Source organism: Numenius arquata, chromosome 11 (assembly GCF_964106895.1).
Source record: "Numenius arquata chromosome 11, bNumArq3.hap1.1, whole genome shotgun sequence".
NCBI classification, from domain to species: domain Eukaryota; kingdom Metazoa; phylum Chordata; class Aves; order Charadriiformes; family Scolopacidae; genus Numenius; species Numenius arquata.
The window spans coordinates 16,010,098-16,032,207 of NC_133586.1; the positions used below are offsets into that span (position 1 = coordinate 16,010,098).

The following is a 22,110-nucleotide window of genomic DNA, read 5'->3' on the forward strand; positions in this document are numbered from 1 at the left end:
GAGAGATTCTGCAGATATGAATAAAACTACTTTGCTTTGGTTCTGCAGTAAAAAATATAAAATGCATAGCATTACAATTGTGAGGGAAAATTCAGATTGTTAACCAATGATGCAAATAATACCTCTTTCAGTCCATAAAGTCTGAAACATTAATACATTTATGCCATGAGTACGCAGAGCTCACATACAGGTGACCCATGTCATTGTGCTTTACTGCTGCTGTTTGTAGCGTAGGCGTACTTCTGGATTTCCAAATGTAGTGCAGAGCAGAAACCCCCAAGCAATGCTGGCTGAGCTGATATGAATGGTTTTAAATAAATAATAAGAGCTAGTTTCAGTCCTGAAAGAATCATCACAGTAGTCCTGCTAATAGTTGAGGGCACAGCACTAATTTTCTTTCCTATTATACTGGCGCATCTGTGCTGTTTGTAGTCCTGGCACCACTTCAGGCATAGCTGGTGTGAGTGAGTCTGTCCTGGGCCATTATATCGGCTCACCTTTGGAGCCATAATGAACCGGACCAGCTCAGGGCTGCTGAGGCTCTGATTCCATTTCAGAACTGGAAGTTTAAGAATCAGCTTTTTGAACCTGTAGTCCTTTTATTTACATGGCACAATATATTATATTTATGCGCATACTCACTATGAATATTATGAACAGGATCAAAGATTATGAAAACATTTAGCCTTCCAAGTAGAATAGAACTTAGAGAAGTGTTGGGAAGAGGTTAAGAAATTTTGTACGTTACAATCAGTTGTCGCTCATTTCAAAGATGTTTTCAAAAATTCATGTGCCTATGCATGCATGACTGATTTTTCTTCTTGTTTAATTCATATCATTTTAAGGTGGTTTTTTTAATAAGAAAGAAGGTTTAATTAGTTCTGCTTATGAATTTATGCTTCACTAATTTCCTGCTTTACTAACGGTTCATACTTTCATTCCCTTCCTTCCCCAGATCCCAGTACTGTCAGCTTCTTTCTATGTCCAGCACCTATGGGTTGATCAATGGGTGGTATATGCCATGTGGCCCATTCTGACCCCGGTATGGGCATATTTCTTAGCCAGTGTATAAATAACAAGGCCATATTAACTTGTGTCTCTTTCTTCTTGCAAATTTAATGAAACTTCTTGTAAAACCATATTTGACAAAAGAAAAATGTGTCAAATATATGATTAAAATTGGTAGTGAGATAGACTTAGTCTAATCACATGTCATTTTCTCTGGAAAGTTATTAAAAAAGCTTAGCTTTCAGATTGGGAAGGAAACCTCTCCATCACAATGTGAACAGCGTAGTGTGTTGCTATAGAGTATTTTTGAGTTTGGGATGCTGCATCCCAAAGGCTTTATGTGTATTGTTCTTCTGTCTCATGGCTTTCTATTTCCTCCTTCGTCTTCACAGCCAGCAAAGTAGTTGGAGCCCATTAAATCTTAACTGGGAGCTAACAATCTCACATCATGTCTTTTTATATGTGTCAAGGAGAACAGCGATCAGTATGGAGGAAATTGATTTAAAAAATCCTAAACACCAGGCTTTGTAGACTTTCGGTGGTAAGATGTTGAAGAAACATGGGATGAGAAGATGAAAAACTGAAGAGAAAGCTTAAAAACCAACCCCAAAAAACCCCAAACCAAACCCTAGAAAAATAAGTCATTTATGCAGAGAAAAATTGAGCAGGCTATGGTTAAAGGCAATATACTCCTGGTATTCCTTCTGATTGCCAGAAGCGTGCCTTCATACGTGTCTGTGCTTTGGCTGTTAGTGCAGGGAGATGTGTAAATGAAAGAGTGCAACTAAAACCTCTGTCCAGGATGCTGGATGGGGGAGATGAATGTATAAGAAGCTTTTGGCTCTGGTCATTGCCAACATGGTTGTTTTTAGCAGGTGATGATGCTAGGAGTAGGTTGGGGAGAGGGGAATAGAAGCTTCACCACCGAGTTCTGTGTGTCCAGTCTCCTCTGTATGGGGTGAAACCAAAAAGCCTTGAAATGTGGGTGTGGGATGGGAGGCTGGGAGGTCACTCCTCCTCCCTGTCCCGGCACCTGCAGCCACCACACTCTCTACCGCCCCTGTTCTGTATGCAGGAACTTTGTGACTTAAGACTCAGTTAAGCATTATAATGAAGGCAGGGAGTCAAAGACTTTTCTGAATAAGGTGAAGTTTTCTTAACCAAGTGTGGCTGCAGTTCCTGCTTTGTTCATCCTGGATGCTTGCAGCTGGACTAGTGCGGCCAGTGGTGTGAGCTCCTCTGTGGTCCAGGGGATGCTGGTGGGAGGAGATGGATGGAGGAGATGGTGGAGAGGATGCTTTGGTGGGAGGAGAGAGCACAATGCGGAGAGCTGCAAGTGGGATAGAGTACTGTGTGCATGTGGTTGCTCTAAAAACCAAAATGCCTGTTTTTTTAACCTCTTCTTGTAGCTGTTGTTTAGTAGAGGTCCTGGGAATGTTCTTGGTCCCAGTACGCTAATGCTCTTATAAATTGGTGAGGCGAATGTGCTCAGAAGGCTTCGGTCTTAGAAATACCCTATTAAAAATTTCTAAACTCTAGTGCTTTTGACATTTTAAAGAGAATTTACTTTTACTTTCACAGATTAAGCTGCCACCAATGATGGAAATCATAACGGCTGAACAGCTGATGGAATACTTAGGTTAGTAATTACAATAAATGGTTTTCAATTATGTATTATACTTGTTAGTGAGTAGTAATATAGGAGGACTGTTCTATTTATTTACTATTTTTTATTTATATATATATATATAAATTTACTATTTTTATTCAGCTTTACTTGAACGCATGCTTCTAGAAAACTACTGATGATACTCAGTTACTCATGCTTTTCCTTAATTGCTTTTAGAGGTTTTCTGTACTGCTCTCCTAAGTGGTTAGTCTAGTGATGCAGTTGGTGTGGGTTAGTACACCGACACATTGGTAGGTTTAAACTTAGGCATGTCTCTTTTAACAATGTTCTGTTGTAGTTAACAGGATGTAGTAAGTCAACTGTGCCTTTGACTTACTTAGAGTTGTCTGCAGTAACTCTAATCCTTGGTAGTATGACCCAATTAAAATAGCAGGAAAAAATTAATTTAGTCGTCGCAGTGATTGGGGTCTCATTTGCAGGCACTACTCCCTTATCAGATTGGGTGTTCAGCAGAACTGCAGCCGTTCCTGTCTGACAAGTCTGTAACTTCAATAGCCCAGAATGAGCCAGGTGTTAAAAGTGCAGCTGGGCTAGTACTTAAGCTATGTATTGCACAGTTCTTTACCTTGTAGCCTAACAAATATAAAACATTTGAGCTTAATAAACTGTTTCATTTTTCTTGAGCAGGAGAAAAAACCCCACCTACTATATTTTCTTTCTTTTTTTTTTGCTTGTGAAGAATGTAGCTTGTTCTTTTCAAAAGAGTATCGCTTTCAGTGGAAGAAAAAAGTTAATTGCATAATTTAAAAAAAATAAGTCTTAAGAAATCTTGCTGCTTGTGTCTAAACATTTTTTAGTTGTATTGGTAGAATAATACTGTGTGAAGTCACTGCATAATCATAGTTGCCACAATGTGTGTATTCTTTCTTGAAGGCATATATTAGCTTCTTGAATTATCTTATTAAATTGAATAACAAAATTACCTGCTGAAATTATTTAGGTTCCTGTTCAGTCGACAGGATTAGCAGTTGCCAAATGGTTCTTCTACAGCTTAAGAAAAACAAAAAAAAGTCCTTTGGCCACTCTGAACAATCTTAACTTAAAAGATTGTAAATTAGGAAGCCTGTAATTATGTTTTTCTTTAAGTAGAAACATATTTTTTAGGAATGGTGCAAGGGAATAAATATGAAAAGCATTGAAATAAAATCTGAAAAATTTGAGAGAGGCAGTTTATGGATACTAGTCACTAAAAATTTTGTAAATTTTGAACCCCAGTGTGTTGATTAACTGATTGATTAGTTTTGTAGATTGATTAGTGTTGTAGACACAGGTGGAATACAAGCCTTTCAGAATTACCAGTGTATGGAAACATATGCCAAAATATTCACAGTATCTGTCAGGATAAGTGGTTGTATCTTTAAATTGTATTACGCAATTACATATCTTATTGTGAACAGTTTGACCTTTTTATATTTTTAAGTTGAGACACGAAGGGAGGTCAATTTCTGAATAATTAAGAGATTGGTATGATACTCCAAGAGATAATGAAAAGCTGCTTTAGTAACAACATTGACCATTTGAATTTTATTTCTTAATATGCTCTTATTATGGTTTTTATAATCTTATTTTACTCCATAATTATAATTCAGGTTATAAAACAATGTGATCTCATTAATTTGATAGAAAACTTCAATGATCGTATTTATGATCTGTCAGCTTCAGTCAGAAGTGTTCATAGAAATATTGAAGCTTTGAGTGTGGAATAAACTTAATTTTATTTTCTTTTTTTTTTTTTTTTAGGAGACTATATCCTTGATGCAAAGCCTAAAGAGATATCTGAAATTCAGCGTGTAAATTATGAGCAGGTAAGGAGCTGCTCCTAAAACATAATTGCTAAAATATTTTTTCTTACCTAAGATTTATCATCTTGTTAAAAACCAGAAGCATACAAACCGTTGGTTACAGTTAGTTTTTCCTTTCTTTCTAGGCTTGAAGTAGAGTATCATTTATACAAAATTCCTATTAATGAAGAAAAACTCAGTATCTTTTAACACAAGAAATTATTTTAATTTTTTTAGCTGCAATAAGTGTAATGAAGGAGTTTTGGTTTTATTGAGGAATTATAACAGGGGAAGTACAGATGGAAGTATATAACAGGGTGGTTGCTCTTTGAAGTCTTCTATTATGCGTCCTTCAGTGTGCTCTGTTGTGGATGCCTGCTAGACTTTTCTCTGAGGATGTAAAGTGAGCAAGAAAGAGATCTCTGTTCTTAAGTCATGGTGGACAAAAAAGAGGTTGATTCCATATCATGAAAGGCAGTATTATTTATACTAACCACTACTCTCATGTCATCACAGAAGTCTTTTTATGTTAAAGATAATGTAGTTAGTTTAAAAAAAATTGTACTGTATATTATCTTGGAACAAATTTTTCAAGGTCTGTCTGTGGTCACAGCTGTTTTTCTGATTACTCATGGAAAAGTTATTTGAATTTATTATAGGTGTTAGTTCTATTTATTATTAGGCCTTTTTTTTTCCCCTCTCATTCAGTGTTGGAAACCAAATCGAGTGTCTTGGGATAGTTGAAATTAGAATGAAAATTGAATGTGGATTCTTTTAATGATTATCCAAAATATGACTTGAATCCAAGTTATGAATTATTTTTGTAATAAAATTAGCTATAACTTCTTCCATACGATTTTGTGCTGTAGAAGATTATAGCTATCATGAACTTACAGGAGGGTGATGAAAACTATATACCTGGTTAAAGTACAACCTCTATGGCATTCTTGTGCTTAGATATATGGGTTTACTATGTAAATGTCACAAACCTTGTCCTTAAATATTTAACTGTACAATTTTAAAGAAACCTTCTGTCCTAGTAATGCTCTAAATGTACTTGTAGATGCATGAGTGATATCACTTGGGGGGAAAAGCAACTAATTAGGCAACCGTGTCTTAGAAAATTATTACATTTCAGAAGCATTGAAACTAAGTCTTGGTGTTAATCATAATTTTGTGGTTATCTTGTCACACAGTTAATATTCTTTGCCTAAACCAATGTATTTTCTTATAGAGGAAATTCAGGTAAATCTTTCGGACAGCTGGATTTGTAATGCTGGATTTTAATGTAATTTCAACATCATGACAAGTTACTCATTTCAGCTGCAACTTTCTTCTTTTTTTTTTTTAACATACTTGAGGGGTTTAATTATTTGAATGAAAGTTGGATTTAAAAAAAAAAAAAGCAGAAGTTTTAATGCACAAGCTTAAGAACAAGTTGCCCAGGGAGGTTGTGGAATCTCCATCCTTGGAGATACTCAGAAGCTGACTGGACGTGGTCCTGGACAGCTGGCTCTTGGTGGTCCTGCTTGAGGAGAGGGTATGAGCAAGATGACTTCCAGAGGTCCCTTCCAAGTTCATCTGCTCTGTATATTTATATCCTTGCTTATTTACATTCATTTTTTCAGAAGTTTGCACTTCGAAGGTGTGGAAATAGCTAAAATAGAAATGATACTGTTCAAATTGCAGTGAGAAACTTCTGCAGTTTTTTGGACAGTATGATGTATTCCTGCTTTTTTTAGTTTACTAAGTAAACACTACAAAATAATTCAGCTAATGTCTGAAGATGTATGATCTGAATTTGTGGATGGCTAGTGCTGAATTGCTATAGACTTTCTTCCTATTCATTTAGCAGAGTAACAGTATAGCATTATTTCTTCCAAAACACCTCTGGATAGGTTTTTATATTTGATATCTGGTCCCTACTAATGAAATGAACTTAAGTAAGGTGGTTTGGTTTGCCATTATAATGATAAAAACTTTAAAAAGTAAAGTCTGAGACAGATCTTGAGAATTAATTACAAATCTTGCTAAATTCTAAATCTTACGATGTAGCAAAATTGTCAAAAGGATGAAACAACATGTAGTAAAATAGTGGGAGCTGTTACCTTCCTGGAGTAGAAACTTCACGCAACAGTGCAGTTAAAGGGGTACAAGCAGTAAAGCTCATTCATAGCAACTGCTCTCAAGTGTAGATACTGGATAATGATCAGTGTTTTATAGCTATGCTTTGTCAAGTGGTTTATAAGCTTTTCTGTGTAAGCTTCAACTCTTCTGGGAGTTTAAATCTGCTTAGTAACAAGGAAGTAAGTCTGTTTATAAACTCACTTTAGGAGTTTTCAGATGGTGTATCTAAACTGAAATTACTTGAAGTAAGAACTAGCTTATTGTTCTATGTCTTTTTGTAAAGGAAAAAAAAAAGTACATTTAAACTTGCATACCAGTAAGAGTAGTAGCTTAATTGCTTTGACTAAAAGTCTGAGGTTGGTGAACACAAAATTTTTGTTATGTGTCTTCATAAAACCACGCTGTTGCATGTGTAAAGTGTTGTGCAAAGATCTGTAGGCAAAACTATTTTATACATGTATGTCTGCTTACATGATTTTTACATACAAGTTTTGTTTTAGAATTCTGTTCCATGCTGAAAGATCTCTAAAACATTTTGCAAGAACTAGGTAACATTCATCTTTCCAACAGGTGCAAGACTGTGCTTGCATCTTGAATTGGATCATGAAGTGTATTGACTGATGTAGCTACTTCACTTAGTGTGTTTACTTAGTGAATGTTGTATGTTTTAATTGGTACATTGTTTACAATACCAAGTTACAAGATGCATAGACTAATTTCTTAAACTGACTTACTAAGTATACTATGCTCTCTCTTACATTCTAATACACAGGCTTGTGTTGGCATTCTGCTGTCAGTGTGTGCTAATGTGCTACAGAAGTGAATGTTGAAGTTAATATAGTGGTTATGTTATTGTTTAATGGATCCAGTTATTTGTAATTTTCCTGCATTTCAGCAAGTTGCTTTTAATTTGATAAAATAACTCATCGCTGTGTACCCCACTTATGCCTTGTTAGCCTCCTTGGCTCTTCTATAGTTTTCTCATTATTCAATCTTTAGTCAGTTGTCCTTGTTCTCAGTTTTGTGTCTTCCTTTATTGATTACATTAATTGTGGTTCTTGCTGTTAACTGTCGTCTTATTAAAAGACCACGCAAAGGTAACTGTCGCTAACAATCGTGGTTTTAGTTTGTGAATCTTTTCTGTCTCCATCTCCTTTCCAATCTGTATTTCTGTTCTTTGTCATGCTTTTGCCCCGTTGTTGCAATTCTGAATTACTCTTAAGCAACAGAGTATTGCAAAAATAAGCCGCCGCCAACAACAAAAAGAAAACCAATGACAAAACCCCAAACAAACAAGCACCTCCGTTTCCTTGAATCTTTTGCAAACACTCTCTGATGATACTCTTTGTGGATTCTTCTCACTTGGTGGAAAATTCTTTTTCCTGCATGTCAGGAAACTTACTTGCCTGTTGGTTCAAGAGAACTGTCTCACAAAGCACCGTTTCTTTGGCTTATCTTTGTTTTGTGTGATTGGATCTTCATAACGTGATCCCCTTAGGATTCCATTGGGATCACTACTATAGGAAGTGTTACTTTCATGACTTGCTTCCACAGTAGACTCTACAGGCCACTTAAAGGTATGCCCAAAATAAGATAGCAAATTTTTTTTATGAAACAACAAAAAAAATCAGATTCTCCATTGTTGCTCACCACTTTAAGTACCGAACCCCCAAATTAGAGCTGGCAAGTAGATCTGTGTAGGTCTGCTTTGTTCGTTCGTTTTGTGGTGGCAAGTACTACAGCCTGACTCATAAGACAGGACCTAAAAAGGGGGAAGAAATCTCAAGTGTCCCTTAGAGATTCCCTTATAATCCAGTTCTTCTTGCAGACATCTGCCTTGTGGCTATGGCAAATAGAGGCTAAGAGGAATAGGAGCTGCCTAAAAGCAGCTTATGAGTGTAGAAGAGCAAGTCAGATTCAGCTGGTTGGAGGGAGAGTTCTTGTTTTGCAGATCTCTTCTGGCACAGTAAGAATGAATAATGTGAATATGCATTGAAACAGTTGTTTAGCTAATTTCCCCTTTTGTAATTTTTTTACGTGTTGAGTACTAAATGGGTACTAAATAAATGATGAAGGGTTACAAGGGTAACTACCAAGTGTACAAAGCTCTATTTGGTCATCTGTTTTTTTTTTTTTTTCTTTCTGCTGTCAGAATATGAGTGATGCAATGGCGATTCTGCATAAGTTACAGACGGGTCTGGATGTCAATGTGAAGTTTACAGGTGTACGAGTATTTGAATACACACCTGAATGCATAGTGTTTGATCTTCTTGATATCCCTTTGTACCATGGATGGTTAGTGGATCCTCAGGTAATTTTTTTTTTTCAATAATTCAAATAGAAAATAAATTATTCTGAATTTTAATGAGGGGAGGGGAGATGTTTCAGAATTTTAGCTGGAGTCAATGATTATGGTAATGGATTTTTCAAATCTAGTCAGAAAAAATGGATTTTCTTTAGAGAGGAGTGAATTCAGACTGTATATATTTTTTAGTGTGGTAACTCCGCAGAGACTAGGTCTATAGTCAAGGTAACTTTCAAGACCTATGCTGAATGCATGACTGTGTAAATGAAAATTGTTCTGAGGGAGGTAGGAAGCTGCCAGATAATGGTGTCCACTCATTGTTTTTGAAAGCTTGTTAGGGAACACTTGGAAGGAATGCAAGGTTACATTCCTCCTTTGTTTAATTCTGATTTACTAGTCACTGCTTTTGAGAACTGAGAGTGTTAGAACCAATTAGAGAACTGCATCTTTAACAAACGTAATTTATTTTTAATTATATTATTTAATAAACAGTAAAGTGGTACTGTTTACTTAGGGGGAAACTGGTGAGTTTGGCTGGAATAATCTGCCTCATGTTTTTTTTTTTTCTTCTTTTCATGCATTGCTCATGAAAGTTGTTGTTCTCTTATCCCTTTGGACTTCTCCCACCCACCCAACTGAGCCAACTGATGCCCCGTTCTCTCCTCTGTCCGCTTTATGAACAGCTTTCAATGTTAAGTGTTAACTTAAGGATTTAAAATGGGCTCTGAGACAGCAAAATGTAGCAGTCTGGGCTAAAACTTTTTTGCCTAGTATTTTATGGGGATAACATCCTCTCTTTGTTGAAACTCTTCTTATTTTCATATGAATAATTGCCATAGGCTTACTATTGTGTTCTGTTCTTCACAAAGGTAACACCTGTTTTGTATGCTTTTCCTTCCTGCTCCAGGTTGCTGACATAGTAAAAGCAGTTGGTAACTGCAGTTACAATCAGCTTGTGGAGAAGATCATTTCTTGTAAACAGTCAGACAACAGTGAACTGGTTAGTGAAGGTGGGTAACTTTTTTCTATGCTTCATCAAAGTATCTACCCTATCAAGTCTTAGTAACTGTGTTTTGTATGTGGGCCTGGGTATGTAGAGATAAAGGGGTGAAGAGCTGTGTTCTGTCTGGTGAACTTGCCCTGGGCAGGCAGACAGCACTGTGCTTGACTTCTAAACTGCTCTGGCACAATTTCCAAACCAAGGCTCAGCCTCATTCTCTTTATCTATTAAATACACTTTTTAAAAAGCTGGAGAGAACTTTCTTTTATGAAAAGGTATTGTGGGCATTCAGATTTCAACTTGGCTACGTATTATCTCCTGTAATTAGAATATGAACTATATACTGTATGATGACAAGGAAAAAAATCACTATTAGATATATAGCACTTCTGAACATGAGTCTTACCTATAATGCTGAAGTTTTAGAACTTTTCACTCGTTTTCTACTCTCTGGATGTGTTCCCTTAGATTTAAGGCAATACAGAGGCATTTTAGTAGGGAGGAGATGAGGAAAATACTACTGTTGTAACCTGATTTTGTATATTAGGCAGTATGTAATAGACACACATAACAATATGTATTGCTTCTGTAGGATTTGTAGCTGAGCAATTCCTAAATAACACAGCTACACAGTTGACATACCATGGACTGTGCGAGTTGACTTCAGCTGTCCAGGAGGGAGAGCTTTGTGTGTTCTTCAGGAACAACCATTTTAGCACCATGACCAAATACAAGGTATATTCAACACTTTTATCTTTACTGTTGCAGTTTGTATTCTTGTTTTAAAGCAAATCTTGTTTTTCCCCTGTCTTGAAATAGAAATAAATTCCAGTTTGTTGTTATATGCAAGTATGGCTTATGGTCAATGTAAGGTCTGTGGCAAATGTTACTTGTGAATTATTGATTACAGTGCTTTAGATATCAGGATCCATTATCACTTCAAAACTTCTTGTAATTCTTCCCTTAACGTTCAGTTTGCTTCCTGTGTTAACTCCCTTCATGGTTATGTATAATGACATGCATTTCTTACATGGCTTAAATTTACTTGCAGTTTGTGATTGACAATGATCAGGTTAATGAATTTATTTAATTTCTTGTTTCTGAGGATATAAAATTCTGCTTTATGTTTGGGCTGGTAGATCACTGTGTTCAAAATTCCAAACAACTGGAAAAGTTGAGATGAGCTACAATATTGGCTCTCTTACTTAGAAAAGAATTTTTTTTTTTTTTAATCTGAAACTGGGGAAGCGAAATGGTGAGAACTGTGAAAGGAGTATGCCAGGATATGAAAAGCAAGTGATGACTTGGTTAATGCTTCTGGGACTCCTTCCTCTGTGGAATGGAGAATCTGGCTTGGCAACTTTAAAATTGTTTGTGGAGCATCTTTCTTCTAACACAACTTTGCCTTTACTAAGATAAGGGTGTATTTTTATGTATTTGACTTGGGCAGAAAAGGGCATCACGGTCAAATTGTCTCCTAAGATTTAATCATTCCCTTTTCAGTGGTGAATATGAACGTTTTGAAGTAAAATTTTTATTGGTTTGCGATGTCAAATAGTACTTAGCGTTAGACACTTCTCTCAAGTATATGTGTGAGTTTCTCCTTTGTATAGAACTCTAGAAATTATATTTTGGTTATATCTTATTTAATTTAATAAGACTTTAATTTCATGTATGCTTGCACTTACGAAAAATGGTAATTAAAAAAAAGGGGAGGCATAACATACAAAAACATTAAGGAACCACTATACAGCAATGTCATATACCTCATGTGAATTACACTGACTTTTCCATTTGGCAGTACTAGTCCTTTTTTCTCCCTCTGTCTGTTAATCTTGACTGTCGGTGCTTATCTTTGGCATTTTTAATAACTACTTATAAGCTGAGCTCAAGCTCTGAGTAGTCCTCATAAATAGTGATGAACTCTACAAACAAGTAGCACATGTAGCTTTCTAATAGCTTCTTAGAGCACATCTAAGATTTGTTTGAAATCTGTGTACAATGATACTCTCAAAGCAGTAGGACAGATAAAAGGACCTTTCTCTTCCCTTCCTTTTATTTAAAAAGTAAAAAAGCAATGGAATATATCTGTTTATGATCAAAACTAGAATGGTTATATTTCCTGATGAAGCTCATTTATGTCACAATTCTAAGAGGTATAGTTTTGCTTCTCTCCATGTTTCTAAATTTAGCTCTTGCAATAATTGGTGGTAGTTTGTCATGTAGGGCCGTACATCGTTTTATGGTTGCTTTCATTGGGGGGGGCACCCAACCTCAAAAAAAAATTTGGTTTTAAAAAGAAAATACTAAGAAGTACAGATGTACTTTCTGGGTATAAATGGTACCTAGAGGTGCAAGAACCCTTTTTTACTTTGTTTAAAGGATATTCCAGGTAAAATACTTAAATCCTATGGGAAATCATTCATTTTTGTACTATTATTTTAAAATATAAAATACTCTTTGTACTGCATACAGTCAATGAGTATCACTTCAACCTTGTGAGTTGTAAATACAGAATTTTATCTGTAGAATGTAGACTGCTTTTCTCTTTCCAACAGGAAATGCAACTAGGTTTAATGCAAGCTCTGCAGATTTTTAATGGGGTTTTTTTTACTTCACAGTTTGAGCAGTAGTCAGCAGTATCTGACCATAGCTGGTCTATGGAGAAAATCCATCAATTAGGAAAACTGAAGACACAACATATGCCAGAGAAAATGAAGGTGTAGAATTTTGAGGGCAAGAACTATGCAATTTGTTTGTCTTTTACTAATATTGCCCTTCCCTCTCCCCCTCCAAACCAATATATGGAAACGTATAAACAGAACATTTATGAAGTTAAACAAAAAGGAATTATAAGTTACACGTGTATAATAAAACCTGTGTATTTTTAGAAACATTTACTCTTATAATAATTAGCAATCATTAATAGTGAAAATCCCTTAGGTACATTAGGCTAAGTGTTATTCTAATGAAGCCAATACTTAAAATACTATTTGGAAGCTTTTATGTACAGCTGATGTGGTGACTTGTACACTGGGGACATTTTTCAAGTTCAGTGGGATTTTTTGAGGCTGATACTTTAGTGAAAGGACTTGAATTTAATGTTATATTTCAAAGAAAGTAGAGTATAGGTTGATCTTAACTCCAGTTCCTGGAGGAAATAAAAAAACTAGATCACTAAGCTTTTTCAAAGGGAATGCAGAAACTGCTCCAAATTCTCTTATGTTTTTTTAGAATTGAGAAGCAGGTGTGAGTAATTTAAGAAAAATACTTGATGGTACTGAAATAATTCAAAGAGCAAAATTCATAAATCAGAGACATTTTAGAGTTCAACATACCAGTTTTTCTAATAAAACAGACAAACCCAAATAGCCTTAATTCCGCTCTATATTTGTGCCACATAACAATTTTATGATTGTGATTGAGCTATTTTTAATATTTGTGGTGCTTTGTTGAACATACTTAATTTTTTAAGTTGTGTTGGAGTTCTTTCCCCATCCCATTTGGTGAGATTGTTTTAGAGATAGTAGATATTTTCTCTTTTTAAATAATATTATAAAGTATGCTGAGGGACATGGTTTAGAAGTAACTTGGCAGTGCTAGGTTAATGGCTGGACTTGATGATCTCAAAGGTCTCTTCCAGCCATTATGATTCTGTATATACATTTACCTGTCATTCCTTAATAGAGGATAATCTTGTGGATTTTTTTAGAGCAGAAATGGGAGAGGTGAAGACTCTATTGACTCCAAGATTTTTATTTTTATTCTTTCTCATGGGTAATAAAGGAATTTGTAAGGAAGGGAACTGCAGTGACTCCTCACAAACATGGCTTTCTTTTTAATATTATTTTTTAATTGTTAGTAACAACAAAGTAAGTGGTGAGCTTTTTTTCTCTAAAGTGCTTCTTGCAAGACCAGAAATAGAACAGTTATGAACATACAGCAACATTATGAATGCCTAGTGTAGATTAGGGAGTTATCAGTGTGGTTATATACTGTAGGCAAAAGCTTATTAAGTCTCTGCTAGCAGATACTTAAAAGGCATTTCTACACTAGTTATGGGGATGAAGACAATACTTTGGACTTTGAGATAGACAATAGGTGAGAAGTATTATTTTTAAAAAAGTATTTGACTTAAAAAGCAAAAGGGGGGAAACAGTTTTTAGTTTACTGTATTTGAAAATATTTGTTGCTGTTTTCACATAGTCGAGTTCAAGTCAATATATGGACACTTCTCAAAGGTTAATCTTCAGACAGGAAGCTCTCATGCCATTTTTACGTATCTTCCTAATTTGTGACTCTGGTGATAAGAGTTAAATGGAAAGGGCTCATTCAGTAATAACTTTTCCATTTTAGATACAGCATTCACTTTAGAATCGTTGAAGTTGATGAGTAAAGTAACAATAGTAGAAGCATGGTGGCAGTGAGTTTTTTCAGAAGTTACTGTGAAAAGTTTTGAAATAATCTTCTAAAGACTTCAGTGCTGTGTGGTTTTTTTTTTTTTAAAGCTGCTGCCTTGAAATCACAATGCAATTGTGAAGACTCACAGATTGCATTTCAGAAGAGACCATCGGTTCAGTTACAGTTTGTTGACTCAGTTTATATTATTTAATAGTCTTGAATAATTAATATTTTACTATTCTGAAAACTAAATGAAATTCGCATAATACAATATGTTGTCACTTCTGATTTGAGAAAAGTTTGCATATTAGGACCGTGTTTATAGAAGAATTTTGTAACACCAAACACTTTTGTTACTACTTATAAAAGAAAAGCAAATATGGCAATTCTGTAATATATTAGACAAGTATGGTGAGTGTTAGTTAATAACGGCAGTTCTGTTATCAAATTCTAAATCTTTTTCTATTATTTGTCCGTTTGCCTGATTAGTTGCTTATTTTACTACCTGTTCCTTTAATTGCATATTAGTAGTCTTGGCTCATGTTATTATACAGTAATCATTTTCAGCAGTTAAAGATGTTGTTTGTTCTTTTTTTTTTGCCTTTGCTTTTCATAACACAGATAATAAGTACATCAAATGATAATTCCCTAGATCAAGGAAAAACAGGACTGTAAAGAGGGGATCAGTTTGGTAAGAATATGTTAGTTCAATTGGAATGTTTTTCCCACGGACGTGACTGTAATACAACCTATTTTCTTTACTGAAAAGTAACAAGATGCTTCTGACCTGTTTGGATTTTTGTATGAGTGTTGCAATTATGTTTTCTTGTTTATAAATGCTGGGTTTCTGTTTCAGAACTCAGCACCGACTTTTATTCAAATACGAAGTGTATTTCATAGCAATAATTGCACTTTTTCCTTGGGCGTTTAAGATGATATCTGAGTTTTTTCTGGGGGTTACTCTGAATCAAATGGTGTATACTTTTTTAAAAAATTCTTAATTTTCTCTAACAGTTAAAACATTCAGGTAGATTAGACTAAACTCAAAATAGTAGTACTTATTCACGTCAATGTAAAAACCAAGGGGTCTGATCCAGAAGTCCAAGAGAACATTTATGTAGACTTTAAAGGATAAGGCTTAAAATGTGTGTCTTTTCTGTATGAAGCTATTGGACAGATGTTTGGTTTTCCTTTTCAGTTTTCTAAACTGCTGGAAACTTGGTAGTTGGCATCAGAACAAGCGGTTCAAAAGCATTAATTTTAATTACTTAATCTGGTCATTAAATTAACCCAGGAAGGGAGGTCTTGTAACCAGTAACATCACCTGCAGCCTACATATCTGCATTTCAGAGAGGTGGGGTTTTCTGCAAAGCAGAAGACTAAGAGATCATTCTTCAGGAGAATAATCTTGCTTTTATCCTTAGCTTTATTTCCAGCTTTTTATATGTGAAACTATAAAATCTGGGCATTGGTCTACAATATCTAGATATTGAATCTTAGGGTAAATAATGACTTACAACTTTACTGTAGGCATAATTTACCTTAACAGTTAGGCACTCGAGACTTTCTTGTGTTGTTCCCTGTTGACAACAGTTATTAGTAGATATTCTTGCTGTATATTATATGCTAGTATTTTGGGGGGTGGTGTTAACCCATGAGACACTGTATTTATTAAAATCCCCTCACGTTTAAAAATAAAGATAAGCTGGTTATACTTTAGAAATGGCCAGTTAAAATTTTATGAAGGTAGAAACACATTTGTTTTGTAATGTATGGCATTGCTCTGGACAAGGTGTACTTGAAAACCATATTTATGTACATTTGTTAGCTTAATTGCGTGACCTTAATGTGCTGATCATCTTATTCTAGCTTTAACCCTGATTAGAAAGCAAATGTATAATCGTGACTATGATCTATTAAGTAAAAAACACATTCTGTTTTCTACCTTTTTAAAAGCCTCCTTCCTAATTTTTTAGTTCAGTGTAAATAAATGTTTCTACACTTAGTAATTCTTACTGATTCTGTCACTGTGAGTCCTCTTTCCCTTTTCCTCCTTGTGTGTTGCACTGAGTGGAGCTGAATTGCAGAAACCCTGGTAGGCTACAATTGCGGTGTAAAACTGCTGGGCACATCAAGTCACAATCCCAGTGTTATACTGGTTGTGTATCACTCTCTCTTAGCAGCTACACTCATCTTGTCATCCTGGTAAGTGCTGGAGAATGATGGTGGGCTCCGGGACCAGGCATATTGTTACTTAGTGCAGCTCAAATTTAGAGGCAGTTCGGAGGTCGTATGATAAAGAAGATTTTCTCATGTCACAGAAACACCCTCAGTGGAATTTGGGTGTGCCAGAAAAGCTGGCCTCTGAGCCGTTGCGACTGGGAGGAGAACATGCCTGGCATTAAAACAGAGCCTATAAAACCAGTCCGTAGATACGGCCTCTATTTGCTTGTTGCAAGAAGGAGCAAAACAGTTGATGTTCTAGGAACCAAACCGTTGGCGTTCTAGGAAGACTGGTGTCTGTGCAGCTGAGTAGCTATGTTACACCTAATACAAAAAGAGCTGACTCCTCTTACTTTGTATATGAAACTGGAAGTTGTCCAATTTTTACCAAAAGCTACATGAGTATTAGCAATATTATGAGGGTTCCCTGGAATCTGTTTTTTTGAGAAATTCTGTTAGATAATACTAATATGAAGTAGGGATCAGAGCACTTGATTAAAAAAAAAAAGGGGGGGGGGAGATGACTTTCTATTTCTGATCTGTGCTTTCCCATTGTCCTTTCATTACAATAAAGGGAAAAGGAACTTTGTCTCTTTACAAGTACTAGGGAGCCTGTGTGTGTTGGATTGCTAGGTTTTGCTAAAGTGAAGCAACGTGGTTTTAACTATGTAATTGGTATTGGAATGGTATTGTTTAGGTAATATGGTGGTATGTAATGCGGTTTATTGCCTTTCCTCAGGGAGCTGTATTAAAATGTGGTATTTCTTTTAATTTACTCAGAGATGACATTTTTAAAATCGGTGTTCAAGTATAGTTCAGCTGAGGAAGTCTTAAAAACGGAAAGTAAGAATAAGAATTTTATTTAAGATTGAAACAGTTCTCCATTTCAAACAAGTGTTAGGTTAAAATATCTTTGACAGACACTAGATTCTAATCGCATAAAGGTAATGGTATACTTTAATATTTGTGTGTGAAAAGTTCAGTTTACAATAGTTGAGAGATTATGAAAGCACTAACATTTCCCTATTTCAGTATTATTATTAAGCTACACAGTTGATGAGCTGTTTAAAAAGTAACTCAAAATGTATGGCATGTTAGAGGAAAACTTGGCCCCTGCTTTTTTCTTTTTAGGTTTTGTTTGAATCAAAGTAAAACTTAAAAGGTTCAAATACACTTACCTTAAAGCTTGTGATTTGATTTTTTAGTTTTACATTTTTTAAAGACTTCTTATCTATAAGATGCTGTGATATAGGTTTTCTGTGCAAGATGGAAATGTGAAAATATTTCCTTTTCTTTGGGTGATCTATAAGCATCAGAAGTAGCATTCAGTTTTTAGGCAGGCTTCTCAGGGAAAGATGATTCCTTAGATCATGTTATGTGATCAGACTTGTTGCCGACAATTGTATTTATGTCTGTAAGCCCACCTGTGCTGGAGTAACTGCCATTCCAAAGCTCGAAAGCATAGTAGTGTCCTTTGTGGGGTTTTTTTCTGTTCCGTTTGGTCTTTTGTACAAGAGTATATCGTGGTATTAGGTAATATTAGAAAATTGCTACATGCGAATCTTCAAATAAGAATCTTAGGTTGAATGACCTACCAGCTGTGGAAGGGATGGCAATAAACTTAGTAGGATTAAAGAGATCTGATTTTAATTTCAGCATCTCCTATAGACAGTCTTTTAATGACTGGAGAGAAATCAGTAAGGTGGTTTGGCATTTGTTGAATAGGGGTGATGTTTTAATTTTCTGCCTATTCAGCCTATGAAACTCTTACAGTAGGAGCTGCCTCTTGTGTTTTTGTACATCTTTAGCACAGTGATCTTTGAGAACCATTTGTGTGCTGCTGTAATACAAATAGCAATTTTTTGTGGATGTCCCAATAAACTGCTTTGACTTTTACAGCTAGAACACTGCAACAAGTTTTGCATTGAATATCTTGATCTGGTATGTTCAGTAATACTAATGGAAGCTTCAGTCTTAATCTGCTGTATGGTCAGTAATAACATTCTTGCTTTGGAGTATAATTCTAAAAGGGTAGGAAAAGATTAAAATCTAATTTAACTTGAAATTTAAACATGGATTTCTGGGCTGCTTTGCTGCCCCTCAATCATGCAGCACCATCTCCTTCTATGTGAGGCCTGCTTTTGTGATTTCCCTTTGGTTTCAGCTCCTCTCCCGTTCCTTCAACCTAAGCTTGCTTTTCATCCTTCCTGTACCTTGGCTTCTGTACTTGTTAGGATTGTTCCTTTCACTCCCAGACCAGCCCATTTTATAATTTCAGAGTTTGAAATTGAGAAATTTGGCCTTGTAGAACTGTAGAAAGACTAAGATCCAACCAAATCAGTCATTGGTGACAAGTGATAGCAAGAATCTTAGTGTGTGGTGGTTTGGTGGTGGTGGGGTTTTTTGTTTGTTTGGTTTTTTTTAAATTTAATTAAACCTCAAATTCTCTCAAAACCCATTATAAAACGTGAAGTCTGAGATGTGGTCACTTTGAAGTAATGCCTCTTGGATTATTTGGAAAGATCACCTTTCTTGTCTCCAGATGCAACCTTTGCAAAGTTGTCTCCTTTGCAACTTAATGTCATTTGTCCTGGGATTTAAAATTTACTTTGCCAGTCTTCAGGTATACTACTTAGGTGTGTTTTGAAGGAGTTATCAAGGTATATACTCAAGTTTTATATTAATAGTTAGACAATATGAATTGTCATTAATCATGAAAAATTGCAAGATGTAATACAGAAACGGAATGTGGCTGTTAATTTAGCAATTAGCAACACTAGTATCTGGTGTGCTAACGCTGCATACTGATTCATTTAAATTGTAAACTTGCTAAAAAATCTAAATGAATGTTTTACTGGAATGCAACAGTTGTATTAGCTGATCATTTCTGCTAATTACATAAGATTGTAAAAAAACATTTTTTTTAGTTTTACAGATTTTCTTTATTCTTCTGCATAGGGTCAGCTTTACCTGCTGGTGACAGACCAGGGCTTTCTTACAGAAGAGAAAGTTGTCTGGGAAAGCTTACACAATGTGGATGGCGATGGAAACTTCTGTGATTCTGAATTCCACCTACGGCCTCCATCAGACCCTGAAACTGTCTACAGAGGGCAGCAGGATCAAATAGATCAAGTACTGGATTTCTGCTTTTCTGTTGTATTTTTCTTGTGGCTTTTCTTGTGTCACAAGTTTGCTTGTGACTATATATAACAATTAGTACTTACTTTTAGTCATATGTACACAGATGTGTATGTGTCCCTTCTCATTGCAGGGGGTTTGGACTAGATGACCTTTAAAGGTCCCTTCCAACCCAAACTAGTCTATGTATGTATGGAACTATAAGAAGAATTCCTTAGATAATTTACGTTGGGGTTCTCAAAAGTGCTACTTTGAAGTATTAGCGTGACTTCAAGGGAGGCAGAGTAAGACTAACTGTGAATAGTTTGGAAAATCCAATTTTAATCTCTTGGAATCCACTTCTGCAAAGAACTTAGGTGAAATGTCACATCTGCCTTGTCTATGGAAACAGAAACAGCCCTCTGGAACTTCTCCCCCTGTAACAAATTCATTTCTGCTCGTTAATAGTGTCATAACTGAATTTTGCCTTCTGATGCCCACTTTGCTGAATGTAGGACAAAAACCACAGCACATTGTGTGTGACGGTGGTTATTTGTTATTCTTAACTATATATAATATTTCCAGAAGGTATGTCTGGGACAGGACTCAATTGTACCAGTTAATGCATAAGCAGATAGCAAGACCAGGGTTCTTGGACATCTAACATTTTGAACAAGCAAAATAAGTTTATCTTTATAATAATAACCATTAATGTTTTTTAAATACTGAGGGGGGAAAAAATGAATAAGTAGATGCTTTCTAATAAATTCAAGCACTGTATGTCTTGTAGAATAAAGAATCTGGCGGAGATAATGGGACTAGTAATATCTTGAGTTGCTGTTTGGTTAGATATATCCAAAGCTACCTTTTGATTATTTTCTCACATGTTTAGGAGTTAAGTGTTCATTTCTGATGTAATCTTAACATTGTACAGTAGAGCGAGGACAGATACTCTATCAAGTAGAATCAGAGTGTTAACTAGAACTAGCAAATCACAAAGAGACAGCTTCAAAATCTTTACTCCTACCTAGAACCAGTGTGAGCTGACACTGTGTCTTGCTGCTGTCCAGGTAATGCAATTAAAAAAAAAATAATTGCTTTTAGGGTTATAATTAGCTTTTGTGGTTTGTATGCTGTGACTAGGCACTGTGATAAGAGAAATGCAAAGTAGCTGTTTTCAGCCTTTCTGCAGTTCAGGTTATGAATGGGTTCAGAAACAAACTCCTGTTTTCCATGAGGCAAATGTATTTGAGTGCTGAAAAAAAATCACTTGATATGACTGGGCTCTTCTCTGGGTGAAAGAGCATTAATAAACAAGTTTACTGTTTAGGATTATCTGATGGCATTGTCTCTACAACAAGAGCAGCAGAATCAAGAGATTAACTGGGAGCAGATCCCAGAAGGAATCAGTGATCTAGAGCTGGCAAAGAAGCTCCAGGAAGAGGAGGACAGGAGAGCTTCTCAGTACTATCAGGAGCAAGAACAAGCAGCTGCCCAGGTCCAGGTAAGAAAGCATTTTACAGAATATGATCATGAGCTTGAGAGAGGATTAACTTAATAGTTACATAGACACATCTACATTTGTAAATGTTTCAGACTGATAAAACAGGTATTTACATTCTGTGCAGCAGGTGACAAGTTGAATATAGGAATCTTAAGAAATATGCTAATTGTTGGAGTATGTGTGCAGATATGACAGTTTCTGCCACTTTCAAAGCAGGCCTAACCTTCTAAATTAGGGTTTCATTCATACTGTTTAAGTTGAAATGATGGGATGAGTTAATATGTAAGGCTACAAAGATTGTATTAGCAAGTATTTTACACTATTTGAAAAATAACATTCAAATAAGAGCTTTTTGATAGTAGTTGGAGTTTTGTCTTTATATTTTGTCTTACAGAAGTTTGTTGCTTTACACTTTTAGGCGTTTCAGTCTATGATATTATGTGAATCTATTCAGTCCTGTTTCAAATTAGGAAATTAACAGTTTCACCCAGTACATGGATCTGTCCCATCCCCATAAGTATTTGCATTCAAAATGTTTGAAAAATGTGATTCATGCCCATGGATATAAAAACTGCCATATTGTGAATTTTGTGTGCAAGAGGCAATATTTAAGTTAGTGTTCTGGATTCAGGGGGTTCTTAACTGCTGCAGACTCTTAAAACTGCTTTTATTTACAAATGTAAAAAATAATCTGTATGAAGGCTGAATCTTTGGCCTGAAGCAATTCAGAACCATTAACTGATGTGCTTGTTAAATATAAAATAAGAATTTTGACAATTAAAAGTTGTGTTATTTCCACTGCTTCTTGCTTTAATAGAATTATCAGTAGCTATTTCCAACAAAGAGATTCACTACTGTTGGCTGCAAAAAGGCAGAACTGAAGAACCAGCTTAACAAGTCTTAACAGCACACTCATTTGCAGCTATGAATGGGTAATAGCTGGAATAGGTGATG

At 35.5% G+C, this 22,110-nt stretch overlaps 1 protein-coding gene across 1 annotated transcript in view; it reads left to right on the plus strand.

Annotated features, from left to right (window-relative positions):
• The window catches only part of MINDY2 (MINDY lysine 48 deubiquitinase 2), a 33,119-nt gene that overhangs the window by 6,843 nt on the left and 4,166 nt on the right, over positions 1 to 22,110 (plus strand). The window contains exons 2-8 of the mRNA XM_074155534.1: positions 2,590 to 2,647; positions 4,439 to 4,503; positions 8,759 to 8,917; positions 9,819 to 9,921; positions 10,504 to 10,646; positions 19,494 to 19,667; positions 20,983 to 21,156. Coding sequence (XP_074011635.1) covers positions 2,590 to 2,647; positions 4,439 to 4,503; positions 8,759 to 8,917; positions 9,819 to 9,921; positions 10,504 to 10,646; positions 19,494 to 19,667; positions 20,983 to 21,156 — 876 coding nt within the window. The remainder of the gene's footprint in view (positions 1 to 2,589; positions 2,648 to 4,438; positions 4,504 to 8,758; positions 8,918 to 9,818; positions 9,922 to 10,503; positions 10,647 to 19,493; positions 19,668 to 20,982; positions 21,157 to 22,110) is intronic.